The following is a 13,015-nucleotide window of genomic DNA, read 5'->3' as shown; positions in this document are numbered from 1 at the left end:
CTCGTATATTTTGAAAATAGCAGATCTACTTGCAGATCTGCTATTTTATAGCCAATGCAGCCAGATCTGCAAGCTTAACCGAATGACTGTTAAAGCAGTTTGTTTAAATTACTTTATAAAATGTTATATTTTCACAGGGATTATTTATTAGTGTAGATATACATTTAGGAGTGTCCAGATGCCTGTCAGACAGTCAGACAATGGTGCTCCGCAGGTCTACAATGGAATAAACGGACGCAGCCAAAGTCAACAACTGGTCTCTACCAGACGTGAGATCTCAGCGTACCGTAGGATGAAGCCCACGTCAGGATATATTGATAAATGCCGAAAGGTGCGGTGATCTCGCCGTACGCACATTATTTGGGCTGCGCCGCGTTGATAAATGAGGGCCACTGAGTTTAGCTTTCTTTCAGGATGATGGCCTGCCTACGGCCTATACATAAAAACAATGAAGCCAGCCTCAAAAAAATGTAGTTAGCAAATTACATGGTCAGCTCTGAAGCTGTGAGGAGCCAAGAAAGTGTCTGGAATTCCTGAGTAAGTCAGTTTGCTAATCAAGTCTGCAAAAGGCCATGGAATTGCTTCTCTCATAATAATGCAGCACGCACTATCATACTATTCATCTCCTTTAGATATCAGTTGTATTATGCTGTAGGAGAGAGAGACTTGCAGTAGCAGTGTTCAAATATCTATGTTTGTATTAGAGAATCCAGCAATGCTTAGTGTACTGACAGATTCTAAGAAGGATCACTTTACTGACCCAGAAGGTCGATATATTAGTAAAGACTACATCATTTACAATGGATGAACACAGAGACTTTTCTATACAGTGACTAATGGCTTAATGTATCTTTATGATTAGATAGATATGCCTTTTTAAGAAAGATTGCATTCGTGAAGAGGCAAATAATTAAACATGGAAGATTAATGCAAGCATAGCATACAATCAAGGTGAATGATACTCACAGAACTAGGGCCAACCCAGAAGTTTTGCTGCTGTATATATTTTACACTTTCATAGATGCCTTTGTTCTTCAGTACCTACAGAGGTCAACAGAGAGACACAGACAACCAAATATGTATGATTGGCAAAATATCTTTAAGTCAGTAGCATTAAGCACATTCCACTTTGGCTCAACAATCACGTTTTCACTATAAGCACTGAAGATATTTAGAAAATGGGTACATGATATGGTGGAAAAAAACACGGTATAAATTAACCTCAAGAGTTTAATTGATGACTCACCAGTTCAGTAGTAGAATGCTGTGCAAACCCAACTGGGGCAAAGCCATATGTACAGCAAGCCAGCAGGGTGATTACAACGTGGACAAAGGTGATCCAATAGGTAAAGTAGGGCCTGGTGGGTTAAAACACAGTGGTAAAACTACACTTACATCTCTCTCATTTCAATTATGGCTATATTAAGGAGTTGGCCTGCAGATGTAAAATGAACTATGTGGCACTTTGTTTAACATAGAAAAACAAAAAATACAGAGGTTTTACTTGCTAATGTTAACACATTGACCGCCCAGAGGTTAATCTCATAATGTACTCACCAGTGCCAACGTTTTATTGTTGTTTTTTGTTTTTTTCACGTCGCCATAGACCTCGTTAAAATCCTTAAGATTGATCTGTGCACTGTTTGTAAACATCGCGGACATCTCCCTGCGTCTACCAGTCCAAACCACGTGTCAAACGGGGCATCCATGTTTGAGTTATAACGGTTTATGTTAAACAGTGATCAGCGAGGAGAAAAACTACAATTGAAGAAAATGGCGTCTCAGTGTGCGCTTTAGAATGGGAGCCGGCGTGATCGTCAAAACCGGATCCCAAATAAGTCTGTTTCCGGTGGTGTTACAATGAAATGTGCCGTACTAGAAAATTGAAAAAAGTTTTTTTTTTCGGAAAAAAAAGGAAAAAGCACCACAGCCCGTAGGCTACGGGATCGGCGCTTTACCGTTGGATTTAACGGCCCGTTGAACTACGGGCCCGGCGGTCAATGTGTTAACATACAGTATATTACTATTGTAGACATGTCACTAACTGTATAAAGCTATACTTTATACTTACCACACACACACACACATACACACCCCCACACACACACACACACACACAGAGTATATATGGACTCATTTCCAACCTGTGACTGTGGAAGTCATCTAGCTGCTTTTGGACGTTGCTGCTGAGACTGCGTCGATAGTTGCGGTTCAGCCACTTGCCCACCACGCCCATCCCAAACTGACGCTTCTGCTTGTCAAAGGCAAAGTGCTTCACCTGGGAGGCAATGCGACGGCCTCGCCGAGGGTAGCCCTTCTCAAGCACAGCCATTGGTGTCCTTACGGCCGTTGGGGTCCGTGGGGTTCGAGATACGTCCTTTCTGGTGGTCGTGTTGGTTGTGAGGTGGGAGTGGGTGAGATGTGGAGGGAAGCGGGATGCAGGGAGGAAGAGAGGTGGCATGAAGGAAAGTTAAAGTGAAACGGATGTGACAAAAACACAGGTCCAGAATGTAGGGTCAAATTTAAGAACTATTTATGCATATCTGGAGCTACAGAGACCTGTCACGCGGTCGGAAACCATTTGAAAAAGTGATTTTAAAGCAATTAACGATCAAGACAAAACATTTCTCTTTTTTTGTGCATTTTATTTCCTCCCCAGTGTGTAGAAAAACGTTTTCAAGGAAGTAAATGCGCTCAATGTTTCCTACATTTTGTTAACATTAGGGGGTAGAGGGGTAATGTTACCATGGGTCAAAGTAATTATCACACCTGGTATAGAGTAGCATGCTGTGGATTTCTCTTTTGATTTATAGAGGTCACCATTTACCCTGCAACAGCACCATGGTACGTGTGCATAGTGGGGGTACAACTGTTAACGTTTTAATAAAATAATCGAAGTTGCAGCCCTAGTGTATAGCATTTCTTTTTTTGTAATTAAAGTATTTATTCATTTTTCAACAAATAAACATGACATAACATAACAGACAAAGACCAACAACACAACAGTACAGATAAATTAAACAACAACAACATAAAATAAATAAAATATAACTAAAACAGGCAGTCATAACAAAGCTAAGCGGACAACACCCCCCTACACCCCTTTATTATCAGTTGTGATTATACATCAATTGCATTTCTTAAGCTTCACCCATTGTTTGTTCACTCACAAGCTCAAGGGCTGGTCAGGATGCTCGCTGGGGGCAAAAGAAGCAGATATGGGGGGAGACTCGAACACATCGTCAGCCATGGAGTACTCCTCATGGACATCCATCTGGGAAAGATTGAGGGATAGAGATGAGGGTGGAGGAGAAGAAATCGTGTTATTACAGAGAATAGACTTCTTTTGCATTTCATCAACAAAAAAAGAAGGGGGGGGGGGATCACGTTGTCCGTAACACAAACACCTCCATTTGCACTGGAAGGATAAAAGCCATTTCCCCACCCCAAACTCAGCCACAATACCACCTACTGTAGTACCCTTTACTACCCATCTTCCTCTTCAGTCCATCTTTTCTCATCCTTTTCACACTCATTCACTCGCGAAACTCAGCTCCATTTCCTCGTATTCTTCTCCCATCATTTCCAATAAGCCATTTTCTTCCCTCTCATGTTACAATGCTCTAATCAGCTTTAACAGAAGAACGCTGGTATTATGTGTTATGGGGCTGAGATAAATGTGATTACTGTAAGTCACATGAAAAGAAGTGCAGAGGGAGAGACTCTAAGAAATCAGAATACAGACAGTGACATTTACTCATTACCTATGCCTCATCATTACGTATGCCAACCTTATGTACTGTATATGTATGTATGCCTCGCCCCGCAGGTGCAGGGCGAGGTTAAAAACAACGGGGTGACAGCGGGTTGATTGACAGGCGACTCGCGGACCATTCCGGGCCGTCACAGTATGTTAGTGTGGGACGTCCTCGTGACCGGTGCCCGTGTGTTGGTTCCCACAGCACCAATTTGCTGGCTGGCAGCTCTTGATGTCTTTGGCAGTGTCCTACTAGTCTCATTCTCATGGCTGCTATTTTCTAGCTCACCCTTGGTATTCCCTCATACAGATTATTGTTAGTAACAGTTAGTTAGCTCAACAACAATGTTTTATCCATTATCCTTATTCTCTAACATTTGAGGCTACCCCTTTCAAGTTCCTAGTGGTGTAAACAGCTGATAAGATGTTGACAAGGGTTTTCACACCTCTCCTAGCAGAAATAGAATGTTGAAACCTTATAGGAGGGCAGACAAAGAGTTCTGACCTTGCTGAAGAAGATTGACTCTGAGGTGTCAGCCGAGTCCACAGTGTCTTCATCCATCCAGCTGGGTCGGACAAAGCTCCTCCTCGGGTAACTACGACCTGACTGGGCGCCCGCTAGGCCGCTACGCCCCTGCAACACACAGACACATACATTAACATAACATAGAAATAATTCAAGTATGGTACATTGTCCGGTGTCCGTCAAAAAAATCGGTATGCACGATTAATCAGTCATCATAGCGGCAATAACAGCTTTACAATCAACGTTGATGAACTGAATACATAGGACCACAATGGTAACAAGTCCCCAGGACCTTTTTTGTGTTATCCTTTTAGCCTTAATGTCTGACTGTACTACGTGCTGTTTATATTTCTGACAGATAAAGTATTCAATCAATCGGTCAATTTGACCATGCAATTAAATTGCTAATCGTGCATCCCTATCACAAATATAGCTAAATTCTACAGAAACTGTCAAATATAGCTAAAGAACACAAACATAATAGTATACACACAGTCCCCCCCAACAAACACCCAAATCTACCCTCAGAAGGTTGTTGGCGGCTCGGATGCTCATGCGAGCGACAGACTCCCGCTTGCGTTTGGGGAAACGGTTGTAACCAGACGGTTGGCTGGTGTAGGAGGACAACGAGGTGACACCCGGGGTGACTGGAGCCCCCGGGGTGGCGTGTGGTGTCCGGGGGGGGCGGCCCTCTGTCTCATCTGGGTAGCGGAAGGCCCGACCCCGGGCCAGAGGGTCCACAATCTGCGGGAGAACAGGAGATTAGGAGAAGGAGAGAGAGGATAAAGACACATTTAAAATTATGCATTTATAATGAGACAATTACAAAGTACCAACTGTCCTAATCGCTAAACTTTGACCGTGGCCATCCAAGGATGCCCCGCTACAATGTCACGGCAAGACAAGGGATAGGTAATTATTCTCAAGCAGAACAGAGAAGAGAAAAACATCAGTCACACACAACTTCATACTTATTATAGATACATGACAGCTGAGGTGGTGACAAGACACATCTAGAGAGATACGCTCTACTTACTTGTGTGGGTGCATGTGAGTGTGTATCTGATGTGAGAAAAAGCGAGTGCATGTGGTAGATGATAAGCCTAGGACAGAATGAGGTCCACAAGCCTAGGACAGAATGAGTTCCGCACCCCATGTCATGTTTGAGCGAGTGTGTTCGGGTATAGATCAATAACAACACTTCTCAGTCTGATGAAGGTCATACGACATAATACAAATATCAGGGAGTGATCTTTGGAGCCATACCATGTTAGCTGTTATGTCTTACCACCAGCCCTCCAGAATACACAATAGCTGACAGAGACAAAAGCATGGAGAGAAAGGGGGAGAAGAACATTTAAGATAAGAGTTAAGTTAGCAGAAGATGAAGGAAAGCTGGAAAATAGAAGAGATGTGTGTTGAGGAGTACAGGAAGTGACATTCAGCTGTGGCGCAGATGCTCCTGCACTACTATTATGACATCTACATTATTCATGCCAAGCAGAGCTCATGTCAGCCTTCCTTCTATCACCCTCTCCTTAGTAATTTACACCTTTCATTTCTCCCTCCCCAGGTCTCTTCCTCAGACTCGCCAAACCAAGAACGACACTGCTGCTTGTGAAACAATGTGGAGTTTGACAAACTCAAGTGTTATTGCCGTAACTCAGACCTGGGAACCACTCAGTTGTTCCCAGTTCCATCTGATAATGAATAGTAGTCACTCTATGCATTATGCATGCTCCGTGCAAGGAACCATTTGACTGGGATAAAAGTTATGTCTTGGGTAAAACTAATTACAGTGATACATGGACGTCCTAATTATGAGAAATCTGAATATGATAACTAGGATGTCTTGATATAAGCCAGGCCCAGGATCCTCAAGTTTCAGCTTCAGGATACATGCATCTACTCCCACTCAGTCTAGTTTGGGTAACATTTCTTAAATCAACATACTGTATAAACATTACTGTGACCATGTAAACTCACTGATGTGTGTGTGATCGTACCACACGGCATAGTGTACCTTTGGCATCTTGTGTGCTGCTGGTGAATCCAGGCCCTGGTCGAAGCTGGTGACCGTCTCAGGCTCTCTGTATTGAGCCTTGAGCTTGCCATAGCGCTGGCTACAGTGGCGCAGGCTCTTCCTCTGCCACTCTTGCTGTTTGGTCTCACAGTCCTCCCCAACACCAAACCACTGGGCTGTACTCCTTGAACGAAAAGAAAGCCTGAGTTATGCAGCGTTCACAAGCGGCCAAGCGTGGCCAGCTACATTGCTGCCAAGTTTAAGTGTTTCTCAAGCTACCCTGCATAAATGAAAATGTTATAGGGTTAAATAGCACAGGGTACTGGTTAACAGCCAGAATTAGTTTTTCTTCCACTTACGGAACAGACCAGGAATTGTGGGGAGAGAGAAGGGAGTGGAAATTGTGAAGTAAAAACATGAGTGATTGATGCTTCATTGCGTCACTGGAGCACTGAAAAAGGTTGAAGCCAGCGACATGAAGCTACAAACTAACACCTGACAGCTGACACTTGTTGAGTGACGGGCCTGACACGCTACAAAAACAAAGTTGAGCTGGCTCTGAGGCGTGTGTCCACGCTAGCAGCAACAAAGCCTTTTACTTAGTTGCGTGCGGGTGTCGCACTCTGAAAATAGCCAATCTGCTAGTAGATCTGCTATTTATAAAATCATGCTGAAGGAGACAAATGAGACAAAGAGGGAGGAAGTCAAGAAAGCCCCATTAGTGAGGATATCTTGAACACTACTGGATGGATTGCGATGGAATGAATGAATGAATGAATCAATCAATCCATCCCTCCATCCACTGCTGTCCATCTATTGATACGGTGAGAATGTGTAGAGGTGTTTTAACGTTATGTCAGTGTACCACCGAACTTGGCAAGTGGGTACTAAAGCAGGTGCAGATGCAGACTGATGCTGGTGTCAAAGTGAGTGAGAGTGGTGCTCTCATTGTAAAAAAAATCAACTTAGTATGGATATGCTCAAAAGGACATTCAGCTTGAAAATTTGTGTGGCTATGTCAATGCCGCGTTGCCGGTCAAATCTATTGGTATGGCCATTCTTGCAATTAAATCTCTATGCTGCACGTGTCTGAACACATTTTAAAACTATTTTACGATTATAATAAAAACTAATTCACAACTGCCAATAGTTTGTAACATGCACATTAATCAAATGTCTTAGCATGAAATTGCATTTATTAAATTGTTATGTTGTCTAGATGACAACAGGCACTTATAACAACAAACACTAGAATGACAGGTGGACAACCTTGAGAATCTGGTTTTGATAAGGCAGTGGCATTGTGGCACACACTTCATTTCTTTCTTTTCTTTTCAGTCAATGTATTGTTTTTTTAAATATTCTTTTGCACATTGTTTTACACATAATATTTTGTATAATATGAGCAAAACTTCCATACTTTTCCAGACTTTCCTGCAAGCACCCTGCTCACACAGATCACACAATACACGTACGTACGCACACACACTACTACTACTACACCCTCCATCACAGAACTCACTTGCGGATGCTCTGTGAGAGTGAAGTCCGTCTCCTGAAGTTTGCCCTCCTGTCCCCGGCCGACTGGCCTGTACCATCAGCTCCATCACCGCCCTCCAACATGGGACTGGCCTCCTGATGGGTCACGCTCTTCTTCAGAGAGGGACGGAGTGGCTGTTAGCAGACGAGAGAGGTTAAGAAATTACAAACATTTCAGGGTGGGGTGCAACAGTTGATTGAACTAATCGACTTAATCTATTAGAGAAAAAAACGTTTATCCATTTTAATTTTAAAAATGTTGATCTTGAGGAGGGGAAAACTAAAATCCTACATATATTTCCGCTGTTTTTGTTCGACAACTTTGTACAATGAAGGATAAAATAGGGCTTAAGTAGTTATCAGGCTAATCGATTAAGTCGATAAAAAAAAAAATCTATTAGAAGTTTACACGTAGATTTTTTTATATATACATTTTAACAAATGAAAAACGTGACTCTCGATTATTTGATTAATCTAAATAATCTATAGAATAATCGCGAAGAATAATCAATAGTTGCAACCTAAAAACATTTAAAGAGCAAATTATTGTAGCACAGCTGCTGTTCATCGGAAAGTGATTAATGTCACTGTCAATTACAATAGTTTTTGGTCATATCAGTCAGTTTGGAAGATCATAAAAAGTGAAGTTACCACCCAATTGCATGGCTATCAATCTGTAGAGTGAGTTGATTTAGCTCATTCTGAGTGCAACCGGTTATCATTTAGTGGTTAAGCCCCCAAGCCCATCTCTCAAAAATATATATGGCGCTATGGCATCAAAATCAGATCAAATCATGTCACATCACATATTCCTATTCTGTCCCTCTCTGCTTTCCTTCTGTCCTGAAGTGATCATCTCACTATTATTATTATTGTCAAACTTGTCTCGACAAAACACAGATAAAGATCTTCTCCCATTGATAGTTTGTTCTGTCAGTTATTGCTGAATGATGATTCACAAGGTTACCTCAAAAGTGTGCAGGCACACACACACAACTTCTACACGCTGCCCATTGCAACCTGCAGGCTACAGAATCGTTACCGAGTTGTCTCATTTCATTATGCGAGGTGCCATGACTCCATTATCCTACCCAGCAGTAACTGCCAGTTGGCAGGGATAATTGTCTTGTCATTGTGCGAGTTAATGGAGCACTAAAGGAACCATAACTGAGCCATATGTTCAGGCTTTACAAAGAAATGCACTCTACAGTAAAGGGGGAAAAAAATTATAAAACAATCCAGTGACCATGCTGCCACTTAGTGGATTTATGTACGAGGACCATGACTCTAATGGCTAATGGATTCATCAACTTTATTATGGACTCATAGACCAATTAAAAAACAAAAAAAGACAGACGACACAAACAAGAGAAAAACATGCCTAAAAGGCTGCTATGCCAAGGCCTCCACAGGGGTAACTGGTATGCCATTGCACTAAAACACGGGTTTGCCAGTAGCACGATAATGTCAATCTGGGAACCATTCCACCTACAGATAAACTTGTACATCAGGTGTCTCAATAAAGGCTGAAAAGTATTGGCTCCTGCATTACAAAATAAGTCGCTTGCACTACACGACCGAGGTTTTTTACGGCGTGGCTCTCTAAGAGACAAGACATCTACAAAATGGGTCTGTGAGTCTGTCTGTCTGTGTTTCGCAAACCACTAGACTGGTCAGAACCAAATGTGTTGTGCACACCACCAGTAGGCCAAGGAAGTACCTCCTATGGAAGAACCATTCTGCATATATGTTTTTTTATATACTTAACTTTTTTATAATGGACGTGATTGGCAGTTGGATCAGGCAGCTGTAACCTTGGCCAAATATGGGATCATACGACGTAGATACGACGTCATAGACTAGCCACATGAGGCCTGAGATCAACGACGTTATTAGACACCGTCTTATTTAGGTAATTCCGCCTACAGTGATTATAGGCAACGTGAAGCTTATGCATACTGTATGCTCAACTTTTTAAACTGGGCCCACAAGGGGGCAGTATAGTGTATTGGTATAGGATTGCATTGATTATTTAACCACTTTAACCCTCTAAAGTCTAGACTGTGTGTGTGTGTGTGTGTGTGTGTGTGTGTGTGTGTGTGTGTGTGTGTGTGTGTGTGTGTGTGTGTGTGTGTGTGTGTGTGTGTGTGTGTGTGTGTGTGTGTGTGTACACATACAGAGTTGAGCAGTCATGTAAGCTGCTGTAAAGCACCTGCTTCCATTTATCTATTCGCCACTTCTTGATATTGTACATAAACTGTAAGGACCTACAATCTTAGTATGGGTCATGTGATACAAATAAGTTCAGGCACGTACGTACACACTCCCTTTCATTTATTGTGATGGCTTTTGTACTAATAGTTCTGTGAAAGCTTCATGTGTGATGGGGAGGAAATGTGGCTTGCGCAACCACCCAAAAAAGACAAAAAGAGCGTAAGAGTTAACCACAACTAGCAGGTACTGCCAAAATGGCATTCCATTTAAAGACATGTCCTTGCTCTTAAAATAAACTTCACTATTGGGCCTAGACCGTAGTCTAGAAGACCATATACTATATATTCAAAGATTGATAGTTTAACTTTTTGACTTTATCAACCAAGTCCTGTGAAAGATATGTTATGGTTCTTTTGGAGCAGTAGTGCATTATACCAAGTATAATATTCACTGAAAAGGTTTTTTCACGGGTGTCACAAGTTATTTTTTCTCTCATTAACATACCAATATATTAGTTGTGGTGACTGGTGACACATTCTGGCAGAAAAAAAGGACTGTCTGGTCTAGTGGCATTACTGAAAACCACCCCAGCTCTGGTTCCTGCTTTGGTGTGGTATGATCAGTGTGTTCTCTAGCTAGAATCTCTCGCTGCCAAAATATGCATTCAAAACAGCAGGCAGAGCCAGAGGAAATGCAAGATAATGCAAAGAGGCAAACAGGGGCTGTATAGAAATATAGTGTGCCAAAATTAATATTAATGTTTGCACCTCTCTACCCACAAAGAATAACAGATTTGATTGAAATAATGGAAAAGAAAAGACACTGCCTTGAGGTGACACCACAACCGTTGCTTAGTTAGTTAGTACACTGAACTCCATATTATAGAAATAGAAATGAGGTGACAAGATGCCATAACAGATAATGTCATCAACTGCTGTAGTTCCTGCTTATAGATAACTTCAGTGGAAGAACAGATATACTACAGATATATTACCTACAGTAACATTTTGCATAGGCTATTCTATTTGAATACTGTACTTACTAGATTACTCATAATACAGTAAACAATTGTATATGTGCAAAATAACCTGTATAACCTGTTCCCTGGTAACTGCATATTAATATCCTAAGAATGAACCACTCACAGGGTTAAATTAAATGAACATTTGTCTGTGTGCTGAGTTTAGCATGCAGAGTCATGCATGCATACATTGTGAAGGAACAGTAAGTTTGGGGACATTCTCTGCTTCTTCTTTTGTCTTCTACTCAGACAGTGCTACATAACTGGGACTATACATACTATTTATTTGATAGATGACTTTTTATGAAAAAACGTGCAGTAACAGTTGAGTGTTAAAATATATTTACTAAAACGTAACTTTGCGACTCAAGGTTTGTAGTCTGGAAACATGGGGTCCATAATAGGGAAACGTATGGCCCTGTGCCCATAGACGCTAGGCAGCTGCCCCAAATTCTACCCTGCATTTATAGAGACAGGACACAGAGCTTAGTCGCTTCATAGTCTTCAACTGTTCAGAGTAACTAGGGCTCCATCACATAAAAAGATATTATAGCTATGTTAATAGAGTAAGTGGTTTAAGTTACAGAGATTCGGTTTCAAGAAAAGGTACACACTACTTTGAATTCATGTAATGAGTAGTTTCCATGCAGTTTTTATTTATTTTTAAGGCGTTGCTTTAAGCTACATTTCAGTTCCTTATTTTTTGCTTTTAAAAAAAGTGTTTAGACAGAAGGGACTTCCTATTTGGTCTGTGTTCAAATACTAGCCAACTTCCACATTTTCATTCAACCACAAGATTTCTCTCTTTTTTTTTCACACAGTGAAAAAGATCATAGCACCTGAGTCCTAGCACCTAAATTAATCTGTTTAGACAGGAAAGGCAAGGTTGTCTGTAGCAGATACCAAATGGTTATTTATTTTTTACTAATGACAAACACACTTAATGATTTTCATGAACCAGGATGACTCTTAGTATTAGTTTAAACATAGAGTAGTCAAGCTGTGCTTAATTAGCCATTTTAACACCTGCTATGACAAGACATGTCACATACACCCCCCACATCATTTTGTTTTGGAGATCATTATTCTGTTTTAATAAGCAGGGTGTAAGCTCTCCAAAAAGGACTCAGTGATTGAATAAAATATAGCAGAGGCTCACACTCTGGAAAAACAACATGTATATAGGAGACAATGAAGCCATTTGGATCAAACTAATTCAATGCAAATGACTTGATAAATCTCCAATATTCAGAATTTTAAAAAAAATTCACACCACCAATCAAAGCACAGACCAATGCCCAACAGAGAAGCCGAGGGTTTCAATGATCGATGATATACTGACTCAGAGGAAGCGGGCCTAGAAGGCCCTGTGACATAAATCAAGGCCAGGTCAGGATACCTGTTTAGCAGGGCCATGGCCAGCTGTGTCCCGCTGGTCCTCAGGAGGAGGGATATCTATGACCAGGCTGGGTGGCTTCTTGCTTTTCAGTCGGCTGTCTCCCTGACTGCTGCTGGGAGACGGAGGCTCCTCGGCCCCCGGTGATGACATCTTGTCAGAGTTCTGAAAATGTAAAAAGAAAATTATGAAATATAACAAGCACAATTTGGAGTAACCCCCCCCCCCCACAAATATCATCAATTCAGAGCTCAAAGCAACTGGAGAAGAAAGGTAAATCGAAAGGTAAAATATAAAAGGAGAAAGAGGGATGTCGCTCTCTCAAGGATACAGCAAAAAATCTGAAATAATTCTGGCAGGCAATGTGTTAATAATGTTTTGGTCTCTCTATCGGTATCAAGATAAGGTAAAAAGGCTGAAAATGTAATGAGAAAGATAAACTCACATTTCCGCTTTGTGCTGGCCTGGCAATGATCCCCCTCCCCAAAAATAAACAAAAAACTAATCCCACAAAAGAAAGGTATTTTGGAACTGATCTT

General features: G+C 41.4%; 1 protein-coding gene across 1 annotated transcript in view; it reads right to left on the bottom strand.

The window, feature by feature from the left end:
- The window catches only part of LOC308099144 (inactive rhomboid protein 2-like), a 40,445-nt gene that overhangs the window by 14,632 nt on the left and 12,798 nt on the right, over nt 1-13,015 (bottom strand). Inside the window, exons 3-11 of the mRNA XM_080447761.1 lie at nt 12,480-12,641; nt 7,829-7,980; nt 6,307-6,490; nt 4,806-5,027; nt 4,263-4,391; nt 3,171-3,274; nt 2,145-2,381; nt 1,247-1,358; nt 967-1,041 (exon numbers count right to left, since the gene is read on the bottom strand). Of these exons, the coding sequence (XP_080303887.1) occupies nt 967-1,041; nt 1,247-1,358; nt 2,145-2,381; nt 3,171-3,274; nt 4,263-4,391; nt 4,806-5,027; nt 6,307-6,490; nt 7,829-7,980; nt 12,480-12,629 (1,365 nt within the window). The 5' untranslated portion in view covers nt 12,630-12,641. The remainder of the gene's footprint in view (nt 1-966; nt 1,042-1,246; nt 1,359-2,144; nt 2,382-3,170; nt 3,275-4,262; nt 4,392-4,805; nt 5,028-6,306; nt 6,491-7,828; nt 7,981-12,479; nt 12,642-13,015) is intronic.

The sequence above is a fragment of the Gymnoscopelus braueri genome (assembly GCF_963280865.1).
Source record: "Gymnoscopelus braueri genome assembly, chromosome: 2".
NCBI classification, from domain to species: Eukaryota; Metazoa; Chordata; class Actinopteri; order Myctophiformes; family Myctophidae; genus Gymnoscopelus; species Gymnoscopelus braueri.
Note: the sequence above shows the minus strand (reverse complement) of the source record. Positions and strands in the feature narration are given on the sequence as shown.